This window comes from Cupressus sempervirens, chromosome 6, assembly GCF_028749045.1.
Source record: "Cupressus sempervirens isolate cs-2001-9-10 chromosome 6, ASM2874904v1, whole genome shotgun sequence".
NCBI classification, from domain to species: Eukaryota; Viridiplantae; Streptophyta; class Pinopsida; order Cupressales; family Cupressaceae; genus Cupressus; species Cupressus sempervirens.
Window position 1 is genome coordinate 277,434,038 of NC_143123.1, and position 19,267 is coordinate 277,453,304.

Consider the following 19,267-nt stretch of genomic DNA (forward strand, 5'->3'; position numbering starts at 1 on the left):
TACCAAGCTCCACAGACATTGCCGAGCTCGAGACCATGCCGAGCTCCATAGTGTATGCCAAGCTCCCTTCAAAGACTGAGCTACTCGACCAACACTATGCCCAAAAGCGACTATGAATCACTCCTTCGACCAAGTACCAGTCCAAGCACCCTCTAAAGCAACTACCAAGCCTCCTCCCATAAATTCCAAAGTAGTCATCGAGCAAACCCAAGATGCTCCTGCATCAGTAAGCCATTCTTTGAGCATGGCTTCAGGAGGAGTCCTACCCACAAAATACCCTATCAAAGTATGTTGTTCTAACCATTCACATGCAACATCAATTTTTTGCAGAGGAAGAATAATATTAGTATTACCTCATGGAAGACCTTTGGGATGAACTTGAGGGGATGTTTGTTCAATGGAGGCGCCATGGCTATCCGAAGCAGCAATGCGAGCACTAGTATCAACTATTGTGGCTGGGGCCATTATAAACTAGCCCTAAAAACTCCCACACTAAATGCAATATGACAGATGGAAAACCCAGAAGGAAAGCTCAGACAAAGAGCCGTACACAAGAGACACATGAAACCTTAGCAGAACAAAAAACAACACTTATACTTTACAGGAAAATAATAGAGTGAAAGCGCCAATTTGACTATCAATAACCTCTTATAATAGAAAAGAATTTGACTCCCTATCTTTGATTGTTAATTACATGATAACACACTTTCATCATAACACGTTACTTAAGGCATTACATATAAATAATTCTACTGAAATAAACTTAAAAGTCCAAAATTAAAATTTTAATTATTAAAATAAAACAATATATATATTTTTAAATTAAAACAAAAGCAACACACTTCAACCCTTTCCGAGGGATTGCACCTCTATAATTTCTCTCCAAGCTCGGAGAGTCGGAAGTTGAACCTCGGACTGTGACTTCGAGCAATTCATTACGTAACTGTTCAATCGAAGTTTTGGGACGATCGATCTACTGTAATCCTGTTGGTGGGGAAATGAAATGATATTGTTAGATTCTTGTAAAGAATCAGGGAGAGAGTTGTGTCTTTTCAAAACCATGACGATGTAGAGGAGAGCTAAGATAGAAGTTTTTATTGTAATTGAATTGGCGAGGCCAGGGTACACATCAAGAAGATGGAGATACAGCTTCAAGGAGTTCAGAAAGCCATTGAGCAAGCATGTGGTGCAATACAGGTGCGCCAACATTACCCCATTCTTGTATTTTGTAACATCTAAATATATCGCTCACTTCTCAGCCGATTGTTATTAGCTCCCAAACACATTATTTGATTAAATGAGATCCTACTTGGATTCTCAAAATCGAATGGCATACATAATAACTGTAAATCATACTAAATAGTTATGCTATTGAATATACAATAGAGGGCAGGGCAATACGATCCACATATGTTATATTGCCATCCTCTCCTTTATTCATTTACGCTGTAACTGGTACATTTACAAGATTCACTTAAGTGACACAACAACACTATCAGCTTTATAATTCAAATCCTTCAATTCCTTAAAGCTTACTATTTCTGACGGTTTCGGTGTTTCTTCTACTGAATTTGCTTAGATGCGATATCTGCCTCTCTAAATATATTTATGTAATCCGAAGACGGGCCAGTTGGTCGGTTAATATGTTATGGGTAATTTCTTAGCTTATAACTGGACAGCCTTAAAACTTATAGCTCGCTTCAAAGCAAAATTTAGAAGTATTTTGATCAGCTCACTCTGTATGGCATTTCTTTTGTTCTTTGCTCATTTTGAGCTGAAAAATTCAAAGACATGATAAAGTAATGTATGTATAAATCAAGCAGAGAAACGAAATAAAAATGGGAACAAAGAGGACAAAATACAATGTTTATAGTGTTTCAGCAATTGCACACATCCACTCTCAAGCAGGGAAATCACTTTATTATTAATCCAATCTGCAACACAATGCAATACATGATTGCACATATCCATTTATGCACTCGCACATAGCCTTCAAGTGAAGAACCGTGAGAAGCTGAGTAGTCGTGTGACAGTTGGGCTTCAGATTTCTAACAATCTCCCACTTGAAGCCCAACCAGCACAGCCATGCCCTGCAACATTCTTTGCATTTCCAATTCTTTACACCACAATCAGGTCCATTGAAGATTTCAGTTTTGCCAAACTTTGTTCACAAACACATTGAATCAGTCTTCTCCAAAATAAATCAGAACTAATAATACTTAGTGACATAACATCTTCAACCTCAAACTGAAAACAATCTCCTCTTTTCGCATGAAATCCATGCCATAATAACCATTTAATGGATCAAATGAGACCCCCAAATCAATGTGCTCCTTATGCGGAGCCTCCAAGTAAATTGCCACCTCTCCATTTTTCTTGGCTGCCACAATATTGCCATTCCAATTGACATCACACAGTTTCTCACCACTGCCATTATAGTTGGCAACTTCAATAAACATAGGCCTGTCCCTTGGCTTAATTCTCTTGTTAGCTTTACTTTCAATTCCAGCTGCTCCATCTCGTATGGACTCTTTGGTTTCATATTTATCCTCATCAATTCCTAACTCAGTAAGAGTTATATGGAGCTCAACCAATTCCATCTTCAGCTCTTTATTTCTTCTCTTTTCAAAAAACTCCCACTTTTTCACAACTCTCTTTTTCCTTCTCCATAAGGGAAATTTGCTAAGCATCAAAACCTCCTTTTTTAGGGTCACAATTTCTTTGTTAAGATAATCCTCCCGACTTTTGGCCTCTTTGTTCTCTTCCATGTCTTTGCCAATTTCAGCCACAACTGCATCAAGAGTTGAGAAGGAAACAAATCCAACTTTCTCCTCCGATTTTTTTTCTTTTGTCCATCCATCCTACCAATGGACATGACTGTTAATTTTATGCTCATAAATTAGATAGACAACATAAGAGAACTAAATAAATGTATAGAAGACACAAAAGATTTATCTTGGGAAAACCCTTCCACTTGAAGGGAAAAACCCAGCCACACCAGCAAAATATCTCTTTTATTGATCAGGGAAAATTCATAGTACAAGACTTTACTTGACCTTTTTACAATATACTGAGCAATCATGTAAATAGATTGCATTTGACTCTTCGTCTTACACACTAAGGTCTCTTCAATTTCCAAATATACATCACTTATTATTTTCATATGCGTGCCTGTTCACATGACGTATGACACGTGTCTTTTTATATAATATTGACTTAAATATTCTCACAAATATCTCTTTCAGCTGAAGGTGACCATAATGGTCATAACAAACATGTTTCCATTTTATAAGAATAGATATAAAGATCTCTATCATAGCTACAAACTTCAACACTTCCTCTTAGCAAGAGAGAGATCTTTAATAATTCAGTCAATCATAGCCACAACCAAAGATGATAAATTCACATCACATAAAACATGTTATCTCAGCATAACATGATTCACCATAGATAACTTCATAAGCACATAAAATGGAGTTAAAATGAAGACTTTAAAACTTTTCCTAGAGAAGGATACATTTCCACCATGCCTACTCGTAGAGGGTGCTCCACCATACCTACTTACTGAGGGTGGAACAAGGGCTTTCACCTCAGACTCTCCCAGAGAAGAATACATTTCCACCATGCCTAAGAGGGTGGTCCATTGTACCTACTTGTAGAGGGTGGAAGGAGGGGTTTCACCTCAAACTTCTCCCAGAGAAGAATGCATAAATAACTGATTTTTTCTCTTAAGAGAGACTCCTTCTCAGTAGGGATAACTTTAATCACCACAATAAGATGATTGACTATTGCATAAATTTGCAAAGAGTTGGACATCTCCCTCTGTCATGTAATCTCCCTTTGATACTGAATAGACTCCCCTTGAATATGTATCAAGACAATATTCATCTCATTGCTTCTTTGTTGTACCCTGCAACCATGAGAGATGTTAATAACTCATAACTTTTAATGCTGAAAATAATCCCTCTAATAAATATTCAAGGGATATAATCATAAATACTTTTCTCTTTGTTGTCTAAACTCAACATCCACACAAACATACTCACGTAAGAGATATTACTTGATCCTATAAAGCTTATGACATTAATTTCACCATCAAAACAATAATACTTATCATCTCACAGTCCACCTATTGGCTTATTCACAACACCTCTGTAAAACTTCTATAGGAACACCACAATCTCCAATGCTGTGGTTAATCTCTTCAGAAAACTTTGCTCCAAAGGACAATTTTGCAGACTCCAAGCTTAGGAAAATCCTCACAAGTTCCCACATGCCACTGGCAATTTGGGCACTCCCTGGAAGAAGCGATTTGAGCTAAATATATAAATTCCAAATCAAAATAAAAAAAAACTTTTAGATAACAATTAGCTTTGCACATCAATATCTATTTTATCAAGGCAACTCTCTAGGTCCCGCTTGATTGTGATAACTGTAATAGATTCAATCAATTGTATGAATACAGAGACATACACAACCCTCACAAAATTCTTCTTGTAACATCTGCAATGCACAAACTCATAATGCACGTGAATAAGAAGAGAGATTCTTTCGTATTGATACTGCCACAAGATCATGAATTAGATATTAAAGAAGCGTACGATATGAATAATAAAGAAAATCCTTCAATATTTTATACTCTGCAAAAATACAAGAGAACTTATCTTCATGTCGTTTATGTTCCTTTAATAGTACTGAAGATGTTATTGTCTTGACCATCTATTTTTGTGCATGTGACAACAAATACACCACAACACATTGCAAATACTTGTCAATGATTGATTGACATGTTGACACATAATGATTTGACCTTTTGAATAGATGAAAGATTGATTTTAATCCTTTAAAAAATATCTTCAATACACTAGAGCTTCTCTTACGCACAATCTCTTCAGAATCACGTATCGATGTCCAACATCATACGGTCCATGCAAAACCTTAGATGGAAAAAAAATGTTACACATGCTCTCTCTTTAGACAATACGAGAGAAATAAAGAAAGAGAGATGTTATGATGACATTCATACTCTCGACAAGAGCATGGTGACATATTATTCATCGTTAAAAAAAAAAACTGAATCAAGACAATATAATATTCAAAATCAATACCTCTTTAGAAATAAGAAAAGTCCACCGTATGAGGTGGAAATAGGAAGATGGCCACAAAATATGCGATCACGCAAATGGAAGGCAATGTGTCCTCATCAATATCAACATACCTTTCAAATATTAGCAGGCACGAAAAGCATCAGGTGTATCCATGTCCCCCTTGAACAACGAAAATGAGAATAGGAATTGCACACTGAGATCTTCAACAGAAAAGACACTTTCTACGATCTAGTGGCTTGCACAAACTCCATTGAATCTTTCCCTGAACTTCATTATTCATCCGATAACTTCTGGTGCTCCTACCTATTCGATGATATTATTTGCAGATCATAGATATCCCTTCAATTGAAATATTCAAATACTCCAATAGATAAAATCAGGAACCGACTAATCTACTCTGAATCATTTAATATATCCAGTAATAAGTTAAAACAAAACTTATCTTTATATTCAAGCGTCAACGATTACAAGGGCTATGGGCTATGGTACTTTCATCGTTACTGTGAACTCCGTATCCAGACTTTAAATACTCTGACTAAATAAATATTCATTCACCTTTAAACTTCCCTAGGCAAGACTTGGTCCGGTAACTCCATTCTCGAGCATATTGATGCACAGATATGCAAATCATTGCTTAGACTCTTCCCCTGAGTGCTGTCCTCCAATGTTTCATGAATTGGAATTCAGATATGATGGGCGCCAATATTGTAGTAACTAATGAATCCACTGACATCGATGGATCACCACTTTAAAGTTTAACATACGGCAAGAGTAAATTAAGAATAAATGAAGACAAATCTAAATAGAGCAACCATGTGGAAGACAATGACAAACTTGCATTATCGAGATTGAAACTTCCTCACAACTTGCGATTGATTTACTTTTACTGACACATGTGAACACTCTCCAACTGCAATCCAATCACGCCAAACTCAAGGATGTCTTTTATAATGAAAACTAAGGACATTCAAGAAGACTATTCAATTATCAAACTTGCAGGATCATCATAAAGATTTCCAACCATCAAATGCTGAAGAAAATCATAATCTCACATAGAACAACCATTGCAGATGAAGAAGGCCTCTTACACAACTATTAGAACAAGTATTTCTTTATATGCTGAAATCTAATTTGGCTCTGATACCATGTTAATTTTATGCCTAGAAATTAGATAAACAGCATAAGAGAACTAAATAAATGTATAGAAGACACAAGAGATTTATCCTGGGAAAACCCTTCCACTTGAAGGGAAAAACCCAGCCACACCAGCAAAATATCTCTTTCATTGATCAGGAAAAATTCACAGTACAAGACTTTTACTTGGCCGTTTTACAATATACTGAGCAATCACATAAATAGATTGCATTTGACTCTTCGTCTTACACATGAAGGTCTCTTCAATTTCCAAATATACATCACTTATTATTTTCATATGCGTGCCTCTTCACATGACATTTGACACGTGTCTTTTTAAATAATATTGACTTAAATATTCTCCCAAATATCTCTTTCAGCTGAAGGTGACCATAATGGTCATAACAAACATGTTTCCATTTTATAAGAACAGAGATAAAGATCTCTATCACAGCTACAAACGTCAATAGTCTTGGCACCATCTCCGCTCAATACTTGACCATGGCTTTGATATCAATTGTAAATATAAAACAACCAGAGAGACGAAATAAAAATGGGAACAAAGAAGACAAAACACAGTATTTATGGTGGCTCAACAATTACCTACATTCACTCTCAAGCAGGGATTCACTTTATTAGTAATCCAATCTGCAATACAATGAAATACATGACTGCACACATCCATTTATACTCTCGCTTATAGCTTTCAAGTGAAGAGCCATGAGAAACTGAATGGTTGTGTGACTGTTGGGCTTCACATTCATAACAAGTAGAGCAACATTACAAATAGCCATGATAGCATGGTTCATGGTCATCACTATAGTTTAGTTCTATGCAGTACATGTAGTTGAAGAAGTGATCACCATAAAATTAATCAGGGTTCGGACACAAATTTGATTTTTAACATACATGTTAGGAGCATCACCACCTTCTACCTTATGTTACTACTTGTGCTGAGCATTAGTTGTAAATGTGAGGGATTTTATTCCAACCAGGAGTGGAATAGAACATCACTACCTTCTACCTTGTGGCACTATTTGTGTTGAGCATTGATTTGGAGATGTCAAATTTTTTTGGTCTGCTCCAACATAAGAGGATTGGATACACACAAGAGCATAGTTACAAAAATCTGGAAACAAATGCCATTAAGTGTGACTTACATCAAAAGTGATTTTTTGAAGTGAAAAAACCCTTGATTCTCAGAGGATTAAAAACCACAACCTTTCCACATGATTTTTCAATCGTGAATTACAGAAGACCCACCTGGAGAATTGCACTTGATCTTTTTTAGAAAGAACAATTTTTGTTTTTCCACTTTGATACCATGTGAAACAAAATGAAACACTGGTAATTGCATGCTTATTATTGAGTAATGAGGAATCGTTTACAAGCAATTACAGTGTAGAAGTTTCAAAAAGAAACTACAGACTAAGTCTGAAAGAAAATCAAACTAACTAATTACATTATCAACCATTAATTATATAAAAATATTATAATTATTCTAACACCTTTTTCTCTTCCAAATGTGGATTTTAATAAACATTTCATATCTGTGTCTAGTCTACTATGAAATCTGCTTTACAATCTGATGGTTCTCTATCTTCTTGATTCCACTATCCTGATTACTGGTGCTTGGCCTGACTTCTTTGTGAGGTTACCAGGTTCAGGTATAGATGCCTCCATTGTGTTCCTAGAATTCATAGATTGATTACTTTATTCTCCCAGCTTATCATCCATGTTGGAGGCATTAAGCACCATTTGGATACTATTGATCTGCATTTGGATGGGGGCAGATTGGTGAGGCCTTGTTCACCCATGCAATATACTATGAATTTAGCTCCTTAGTGCCCTTTCATGTTCCCTTTTTGAAATTAAACGAAATTGAAACCCAAAACATTCATCATATATTTTCTAGGGGTTTTGAAAATTTTGCAGTAGGAAAATAGAAGTATAATAATATTCCAAGAGGATCATAATGTCTTTAAAGGGGTTATTAAAGTGTCATCATAAAAAGTCATCATTATAAATAGGGCCTCAAGTAAAGTGAAATTATAAACTAAGAAGGTCACTTATAAATAAAGTTTATTTTAGATAATTCCTCTCAAATATCAATCAAGGGTAGTGAAGGAAATTTGAAGAGCTACGTCTTTTGAAGAAAAGCTCTATAAAAGAGAGGCCAAGCAAGTAGGAGTTATATAGATGAACCATTCATTTTTCTCATTTCTACTCCTTGGAACACTGGACTTAGTTCAATTAGGAAAGCCTCTGCATTGGCAATCTCATCCAGAGATCACAGATGAGCTTCAAAGTGACAGGCAAAGGGGAATTATGGTGAAGTCTTGTTGGTATACAATTGAAGATTATCTTAATAATTCATGAATCTTTCTATAGTGATATATTTGTGCAAGTTCTGGCAGCCTTTCATAGTGTCATAATTAAAATTCGTTGGAGCTGCCTTTCCAGTACTATATTTGGCATAATGGACAGTTATTATAAGCATTCATATCTTAAGATAACAGTCGCTAGATATTCATTGCAGCTGATTGTGTCTGGGCACAAATTTATGACAGCTCATCGGGTTATCAGGTGTATTTGGCAGCACTTTCCATGATGAATTAATTGAAACTGGTGACTGATTGCTTTGGTAATGTTATGCTTATCATACATGATTAATATCTGTCATCTATATTTATATTGATGTCTTCCATGATAGCTCTACACAGCTGGACTGCATTATTATGACTACGAGCAGATTGATGTGCTCGAGTATGTCTGTATATCTATTCAAATAGTTTTGAGTCAGAATATCTTTGGCAATAAAGAGATTTGATTTAGGCAGTCTCTGCAGGCTTGAATAAAAAGATTATTTCATTAATATCATTGTCTACAACTACTATTTATACTTCTTGTTGCGTAGCAATTAATGGTATCAAATGTGGTTGTGGAGCTGACCCTGGAAACTGTTAAAAGGAAGGGAAATTGATCAGATTAACAGTGAGGAATCCAGTGGGGATATTACATGCCTCACATCTTACTCTTATGGCTCAATCTCCTCTTCTTAATGTCAGGGACCCTTTCACACCTTTCTTCGATTTTAAGCTAATGCATCTTGTCTTGAATATTGCTCAATTCAGCCCATCATGCTTGGATACTTGTTGATATGGCATGATGACTTGACGACAAAATGCCATAGTGGACATCAACCCCTACATGAAAATTAAAAGGAGTAGCCACATATATTCACTATGAAGTTTTGTCTAAATTCAACTCAAAAGAAAAAAAATATTCACTGCTATCTGAAATCTCTGAGTTGTCTTTGCCATTGTCAGGTACTCATTATAAGTTTTTCTTTCTATTTATATAAATTTGGTAGTAAGTAGTACAGAAGATACTTTAAATTTTGTTATTAAGTTGGTTAAATTAGTCAATATAAATGTAATGTAACGATTCCTCCATTTTCTGCCCTGTTTCTGTCATTGTATTTGAAGCATATGAATAATGATAAGTGATCTGTGTAAATGTGTTCATTATTTTCAGCTGTCCCTTTCTACCATTGTATTTTAATGCATGTGAATTGTGATATTCTGCATAAGAACTATATAGAAAGCTGCTGTATGAAAAGAATTTGTTTGTGCCATGTAATTAGAAAGCATTCCTTAGTATAAGTTTTGTGTTCTGTTCCCTCTTTTAAAATGTTAAATTGCTGTTTTGCTCGCTCACAGAGGCATCGATTTTTTTTTATGTTAACAGATGCACATAAATCCAGCAGAAGCAGAAGCCACCCTTTTATCCTTTCGACGATCTCCTCAGCCGTACCAAGCATGCCAGTATATTCTTGGTATATATGAAACCTAGATCATTTTTTTTGGGAAGCATCACTGGTGTTATGAATTGTTATTTGTGTACAGCTAATAATTGAAAAGGAGTCCTTTTTTGCTTTTAGCTTTAGGAGCCTAAAAGTTTGATTATTTATATCATATGCGCTAGCTGAATGTCACAACTGAAAGCTTGTTTTGATGTCTATACATTCTGGACACAGTTTCGCAACCCTGCTTTCTGTTTTTTTAATGTTTCTGATAAAAGGATATTTATATTAATATGAAAAACTGTATAGCATAGTTTAAAATTTTGTTCTCTACCACTTATCGGCAAGGCCAAAAAAAAGTTCTTGGCAAATATTAGAGAGAAATCGGCAACTTCTCAGGAAAATATCGGCAACTTCAAATCCACTTGCAATCTATCTTCATGGCTGCCAAAGACTATTTCTCTCCACTAAAACCCATCTCCTCTCCTCCAAACACTCAAAATTGCAAAATTAACAATGAATGTGCAAGTCGCTGGGCTACAGTTTTACTGGTGCCACCCACGAGAAGTACTTAAGTTATTGTGAGAAGTTCACATTTTATTGAAGAGAAGTGGTCAACTTCTTGCCGAGAATTAAGTTCTTCAAGGCTTGAATTTCTTGCTAGAAAATTTTTTGTTTTGCAAAAGTTCTCGTGAGAAACAGAGATATCTGCCACTTCTCTGCGAGATTTTAATGTCTGCTGTATACATCAATCTTGAAAGGGCCATGTCAACTGATCCAGTTGAGATATTTTTAAATTTCTTTTTTTGTAAAGCCATTTTTCACATGGAAAACACATGAAATAACTCCAAATCTGCTATTTTTATCAAACAGTCACTCCACTACCAAATGTAAAAACTCCAATATTCCATGTAGTTTCAGAATGGGGGACGTGGAGATGAATTATGAGGACAAAATTTGGATAAAGCAGGGATGCGGTGACTATAAATTATTTATAATATGATATTTGACAACTAGATTGAACTTCCAACTAACAATGCACTTATAAATATACCATAATATTATATAAATATTCACTCCCTCCCTCCCTCCATCCCTTGCTTAGGTCTTGGAACCAGCTATTTTCTTACTAGCTGACCCAGCTGATCGATCCAACTGATTTGGATAGATGGTACACGTTCCTGCACTCCAATCAATCAAGGTTCAAACCCCGTTTGTGAAACTCTAACATGATAACGTATGTGTCCTATGTGTCTTGTTATGATGAAGTCTTTAGTCAACTTACTACCATTGGTCAAACTAGGGGATTTTGTTGTATTTGGCATTTTTATAGTTGCTTTTGGTGTTTTTTTACAGTTGTGTTTGATTTTGTTTGGCACCTTTGCAAAAGAAGGGCACCATTTCTAGCTATAGGTGGAAGGGATGGTATTTGCAGTTATGTTTTAAGGGTTTGTCTTTGGAACCATCTTGCTATTTGGATTTTTGTCCTTAGGAGGAGGAAGAAGAACTCATATACTTTTGTTTTGGAAATGAAATTCATAAAATGACTAAGCAACCTCTTTTTGAGCTCAATTTCATTTTTTGTAGGCATTTTTGAGAAAAATAAAATAAAATAATGTATTTCTTCTCTTTTCTTCTAAAGTGCAATTTAAAGATGAATTTTATTTTCTCGGTAATAAGTTGATTTTATTGAAGTAAATAGAACATTACATAAAGGATTACAATAAAGGAAATTAGTGGAACTACGATGGATCTCAACATTGAACAATCCATCCTAATTAACTCCTATCACGTAGGCAACTTCCTAGGCTCAAGAACAGATGCCTGTAGCTGTCAAAAAAATAATCATTACCAACATACAGACAGGCATTGAGGCAGCAAAAATCCTCAACCAGCAAAGCATAAAGCTAGGGAACATTAACCCCATGGCTTAAAACTAGTGGTAAGCAAATTAGACAATGCATGGAACATAACTGTGACTCGATTTGTGGAGTCCTTTGAATGTCCAGAAGCCTTTTGAGCAGCCAGTGAGTGCCATTAACAGGAATAGGAACTAAAAATGTGATAGGTTGGGCTCAATTGGTCTGCAAATCTACTTAAACCCATGTTTCCACTTGACCATGTTATAGCCCTAAAATTGCAAACACTTGTGCATGCTGTAAATGCTTCCTAAAAGTTCAAAGGAAAAGGAGTACAAAACTGTCCATCAAGTACCTTTAGGACTTTACCACCCTAGACACACCGTTGTCTGCCATGACTACAACCAAAAACTAGTCACCATTTTCCAAAAAGTTGAAGCAAAGGAGAGCTCTACAAATGTGAACTTTCACCTTTGGAATTTCTATTATCTGTGCTCCCTAAATTTTGGCCTCATAACTAACATTTCTAACATTTGCCCTTGAAATGGCAACATCCCAGCAAAACCAAGAAACCCACTTAATGCTCCATTTCATCATAGACAAAGAGCTCATCTTTTGTAATAAAGAAAAAACAAAAACACCTAACCCACAACCCCACCAAAAGACATCACAAGCAGAGGAAAGGAGAAGAACCAGCACAACCTTGCTTCACCCTAGAACTCATGGAATGAAGCCCTCAATCCTTGCTCAGAGCATTGCGTTGATTCTATGTAACATCCAGATTTTCTGGGTCTAATTTATCATTCAACTTACTCAAGGAATACAGTTACTTATTCGTTTCATAGAAAGGTAGTTACATCATTCATGTTCATGTGAAGAAGATTTTACCATTAAAATCAGTTAAACAAAATTACTTAACTAAATACTTGAAATACCGTTAAATGAAATTACTTCTGAAAATTGAAAATCACATACCTTGGAAAAACTGAGACTGAAAATCAAGAAAGGATGCTTCTGCAACCACCCGGATTAGTCCACAAATACACTAACAATTTCACAAGTTGACTATCATCTAAAAACTACTATCTCAAAAATCATTTGATGATTACAACTAAATACCACTGTAATTTAAATTAGGGCATCACATATCATTTTACCAATTAGGGCATCAATAACCATCGATTCATTTAGGGCTTCTAATATCGCTTTACTACCTAGGGCTTCCGCAATCATAGATTTAATTTAGGGCTTCTGCGATGACGAATTCAATTTAGGGCTTTCGCGACCACGGATTCAACTAGGGCTTTCGATACCATGAATTTAGTTAGGGCTTCCAATACCACTGTATTAATTAAGGTTCCAGTTGTCACACAATCAATTAGGGCTTCGGATTTTTTTTCCTTCCGATTGCTTATCTGTGATAGTTTCTCAAGATTAGATAAATACTTATATTCAATATTCATTTATATGAAAGTAAAATGATGATAACAATGAAATACTTCAATTTAATCTTAACTTCTCAAAAACAAAAATGATGATACCTGTTTTTGATAAACAATTGAATGAATTGCTTATCTCTGTCTGACGCATATTCGACATCTTGAGAGAGGTGAAACATTGTCAGGAGTTTAACCACCCAACCTCGGACCACAATATATCCCCACATGATCTCTAACGAGAAAGGCCTTCCCTACCCAGAATTGACAGGGAATATCATTCCATCCACCAGGCATCATGATATATAACATGCCATACGACTTGGCAACAAGAGATCACCATAGCAGGAATATGCATGAGCTATTATTAATTCATATTAAATGATATATATATTAAAATGTCATAACTGGTAATGCTGGTTCATAATATTGATAAATCTTTCCTCGCAACTCCTCATCCTCTTCAGGCCTCCAAGCCAGTGATTCCCAGGTGCTTGTTTCATTTCCTTCTTGCAGGATATGAATGAATTCTGAACTGAATTAGTTATTCACAGTTTTCATTGCATTTCCATATTTTTTTTAACATGTTTGATACATCCTTATGAATAAAGAAACATCTATGATTTAAGGCAGTTTTCAAGAACTAGAAATCTTTTACTGACCACCCCGATTCAGTCTGCAATTATATTAATGAAAAAGAGACACATTGAACATTCTTGATTCAACAGTTGCATTAGAAGAAAAAGATGACTGGCTATTTTAAATTGGACAACATTCTTACTTGTCTCCTACGCTTATATCTTCAATCAATTTTCAAAATCTATATCCTTGAAAACAAAATCCCAATACACAATAATCGTATATGATCAGAGAGTTTATATACAACACACAGATTCAGCAGATGAACTCATAATATATCCAGCTTGCAAACTAGAAAAGAACAACTTAATGCACTCACAATCCATCTTGAATACTCACAATATATTCTCTGCCACAGCACTAATAAATTATTCAAAAGATACCAATAATTCTTCTACAAACAAACATATATTTATATAGCTTACAGTTTACATAAATACCGCTATGCTGAAGCTATGTATAAGGAAAAACAACAAGCTTATATGCATAAACCGATACAATGGAAATCAACAAGCTGTAATAATAGATACATTTGGAAATAGACTGAATTGAAAATATTACTTTAGACAAAAGAAATCATAATCAACTAAGGTATTTGTCTTATTATAGTCTATGTGGTTGCAAGACAAACTTAAAAGAAGTTTCAAATGATCTGGGACATAATAGAGACGGCATGTTATAACATTATATGGAAAACATAGAAAAGGGTTCACCACCGTCTCATCTTAAAGCAAGGTATATAAAACAAAAAGGAAGAATTACTGGATGCTTCTTACTTGACACACTATTCTGCAGTTGAAACGTTATCACTTGATTCAAACACCTTCTTCTCAGAGCCCACGATGACTGCACTTGATAGGAATGCAAATGAATAAGTTTCTCAAATGTTGTAGACACCGTAATAGAGCAGGAAAATATGATTTTGTGAAGTGGTAATAGAAGAAAGACGGATATCAGTCTGGGATGCCAATACACGACAAGCCTACAAATATATATATATCCTTTTCCCTCCACGGCTACAATTACAAGGAAGATCCATGTCTCTTTGGTTACTGCCGGTTACCAGAATGGGTTAATAAACTATTCGAATCCAAGATAACCAAAATTATTAAATCGACTTATGAAAAGAGAAACGAATAAAAGAAATGTTCGCCTAATTGGAATGATTACGGGAGTCTAAAAAATAAATAAATCAAAAGTCCGACCCCACGGCTTCCAATACAAGGAACTACTCATGACTTCTTGGCTTCCAAAACATAAAAGATATGAAACCATTCAAATTCCCAAATAATAAATCGAAAAGAGAAAAGCATAAAAGCAATTAAGACATTGGAAAGAAGAATTGGAAGATTATAATAATACAATTATTATAATACGAACATTATTATTAAATGATAATGGTACCAAATCATTGTTATATTTAAATGAACATTTATAAACAATTATTATAAATACTACGACAAAAGATAATTTAAAATCCTTTAAGATACGTGTTAGTTATTTTAATTAAAATATTTATTAAACAACTCAATTATTATAATTTAAACTATTTATTAAAATAACTCATGCGATTCCACAAACGTATTCTGTTCTAAGTCGCTAGGTCCTCTATCTCTCTGTCCAGTGATGGTGACACCCTGCCTAATTCTTTTCTGACAATGCTTCCACCCCTTCAGCATGCTCCCTACAAGAATTTTCTCTCTAATTAAATTATAAATTATATAATCATAAATAATCATAACAGTTAACCTTTCATCCTAATTTCATGAATTCGCAATTAACAATCAACTAACATGTCATCTGCACTTGAAATCATAATGACCAACTAACTTACCATTTTGCCAGATTCTATCAAATTAAATTGTCAATTGACTTCATGTGAACCTCAATGGCTATATTTCAAACTAGGTCAAAAATTGGGATGTAACATTCTGGCCTCCTACCAATCTTCCTCTGCTTTGTTAGATTCCTCTCGAGCTCTCTACAATTCCCCAAGGTGCGCCTCATTTGCATTTGTCCATCAAACCCTAGCTTTCATCTGGTAAATGTCTTGATCAATGATGTGATGCATAACCAACAACTTTGGCGCAAACAAAGACTTCCTTTCTTTTTTGAATCCCTTGTGCCTCAAGTTCACCACAAACCTCTACATGAAAGGTGTGAATTTTGTGCCCGGGATCTTCTCAATGTTGGTAACCCTTTCCCCCAAATTAATTCCACTGCTAGGAATTGAGGTAGCTAAAATCTCCTCCAGTCCAATCAAAGCTTCCACAGGAATCAATTGATGTAGCATGAACCAAATTATGTCCTTCCTTTCACCCAATTGTAGTGCCCAAGCTAAGATCATCGAGTAAATGGTTGTGTTTGTTGGATATTAGTTCTCTGTCTGATAAAACAGTTCACCTAGGAGCCATTCGACCACATCCTCTCGTCTGGGTGGATGAAATTGAACATCTTGTCTACTCTAATCTTCCTACTATGGCCATGGAACAATTTCTTTTGCTTTCGACATTGAAGAGTGAATGAACTCTCAATTTTCTCTTCACTAGACAATCGAACACCGTAAATGCTTTGCAATTGGAGAAGCATGCAAACATAAAAGGAAAAAAAATTCACATGGTTAAACATAAGAGTGGCAAATGATGGTTTTAATTATTTCCAGTCACATCCAAGGTAGTACTACTTGGAAATGGCAAATTTTATGCCATCCCCGAATGCATGCTTCATTAAAGAGTTTGTAGATGTGTCTCAATGAGTTGGAAAGAATAAATGTTAGGAATGTTTAATCATCCCACCCAACATCGGTAAAATCTTCCATAATTATCTCAGACATGTTGAGAGTTAGAGCCCAGTTTTGTTGGACTTGGGTGTGAGTAAGTGGTTGAGCTAAGTCTATCAGGACTCAAGAATATAGAATTGAAACCAAGTAATTTGTGAGAATATGAGTTAGAATCATTAGAAAATCATTGTTCTAGCTTCAATTTGACCTCAAATAGCCAGGACAGGTTTTGGGAGATAACACTGCTGAAGTCATGTTGAATCCTGAACTTTGGCTAAGCTTGGATTTTTTTGAAAACCCCCAAATTCTAGAATCTGTATTTTAACTCCTATAAAGCTGAAAGCTATCTCAAACATCCTAACGGTATTTCTACTCCTGAGCTGCAAAAATGACTAAACAATGTTGCAAATGCAAACTGGTATAAAAACACAATTTTTTGGGTGTTTGACCTTTGATTTTGCTGCAAGGGGGGGGGGGGCGGGGGTTGGCAAACGGGGACAGCTACATAGATATAGGGAAAATATAAAATATATGGGGAAATTTGTATATATGCATTACATTCATACAAACACGGATAAACCATGCCATTTAGACATCATAGAACCTTAACATACAACATTTCGATAATCAAACTCAATGCTCAATATGCTATATCGCATTCATAATTTGGAATTCTTCTCAATGTGCATGTCATATTACAATAATAACATAAAAATTTGAAATATACCCAAGAACATAATTTAGAATTCATTTTCAATAGCAACAAAAACAATAGCCCACCTTTCATATTGAAACACACTATTGTCATTTAATTTTGAAACTACACTTCCAATTCATTGTAAGTTGACTGATATTTTAATACAAAAAGGTCCTCTATACAGTTCTAAATTTCTAATCATGATATAGGTTGGTGTAAGACAATATCTTGATGCAACTTCCCATATTCACATCTTCCACAAAGGGCCCAAATCTACCCAAGGCCAACCAAGCATTGACGTATTTCCAGAAAATGACATAAGAATGCTGTTCTAGGTCTATAATGCACTTTTCAGACTTTCCAAGCATCTTGCAAATAGTCTGCTATATAATTATGAGTGTGTAGCATGACTGTAATAGCAATATTAATTCCATGATTCTTGATGTAATGTTGTCAAATACTAATTAGAGGGGTCCAAATAGCAAGAATTAACTACCAAACAGTAATAAGCATGTTAGGATGAACTTGGAAGGAGGGGCCCACTTTAAAATTATAAAAGAAAATTTTTTATAAAAGAAAAATATTTTATAAGTGCTGATGTTTATAAAATTGGGGATGTCCATTCGTCATGGGGACTTTCAAGGCGTCCCCAACCGTCCTTGGGACATGTGAATGTCCCCAAAATTTTTTCCCAAAGTCCCCAAGTTTCCGGGACGTTTCTTGGGAATTCTCAGAAAAAGGGAGATGGGGTAGGGATGTCCCATACCCATCCCTGGGACATCTCGTTTCCGAAACTTGGCCTTTTTGGGCAGGGACGGATCCTCGGGGAACATAGATTGTAGTATATAACTTCATGCAGAAAGATTGGAAAAGGGGATATGAATGTCTACCCTTTGCAAATATTGTTTTTCCTCAAGCAAAGTTGATTCAACCTTCCAACCCCCTTTAAATTAAACCCTTTTGCAAACAATAAGATCCTACATCAACTTAGGGAATATATGTACTTGGTTCAATCTATCTGATGGTGGAAAGCCTTTGCAAATTTGTCCATTAATTATGTTATCCTTGCTATTGCAAACTTTAAAGGGAGCTGCTTAATGTGACAGATGAGATCACCATCATGCTTACTTTGCATTTCTTTGGTATAAGTAGGAGCCACAAATTTAATTCTTGACATCAAACCTCTTGCTCCCCTAACTATTTGGTTCTGAGAAGTTTATGAACTGTGTTTGATTCCATCATTACTTTGTCCTCAATATTAGCGTACTGCTCAATGAGCTGCAGAAACTGATCTTTCATTAACTTGTTAGCATTCAAAACATGAGGCTTGTGTTCCTCGAAGGTTAGATATACTTTTCTTCTTATCCAGATGCTTGAAAAGATGAACTTACCTAATATTTACAACCCTCATGTCTAAATTTCACTCAAATCCCATATCAATATTAGGAATTTGCGATTTCCAATCCTCTATTCTTCTTGTGATCTAGTCAGCTTCTATTGCATCACTCTAATATTATCACAAGCTGTAGAACTTGAGCCTAGAAATATCTTTGTGCCCATCTAAAAAGATAGGTTATTTGAAAGAGATTGAAAATTCTTTCTGCTTTTCTATTTGAACCAATCTTTATATTGATGCAATTTGTGTCGTTGTCTTTAGAAGCCATCGATTATGATCCCCAACTAGTACTGCATCCTCAAGCTGCTTATCTGAAGTTGCTGGTCTGAAATTTTCAGCAAGTTGCAAACCAAGTTTACTATTTGTTGAGGTACTTTTCTCAAATGCATACTTATTAACATTGTTATCCTGGAA

General features: G+C 35.3%; 1 protein-coding gene across 3 annotated transcripts in view; it reads left to right on the forward strand.

Moving 5' to 3' along the window:
- The first annotated feature begins 857 nt into the window (after positions 1–857).
- Positions 858–19,267, forward strand: part of LOC149552303 (exportin-4 protein) — a 222,748-nt gene continuing 204,338 nt past the window's right edge. For 2 of the 3 annotated variants that reach the window (XM_089787825.1, XM_089787826.1), the window contains exons 1-2: positions 860–1,197; positions 9,993–10,080. In XM_089787825.1, the coding sequence (XP_089643951.1) occupies positions 1,138–1,197; positions 9,993–10,080 (148 nt within the window). In that variant the 5' untranslated portion in view covers positions 860–1,137. Of the gene's footprint in view, positions 1,198–9,992; positions 10,081–19,267 lie in introns of all 3 variants that reach the window. The other variant, XM_089787824.1, reaches the window with a different exon arrangement.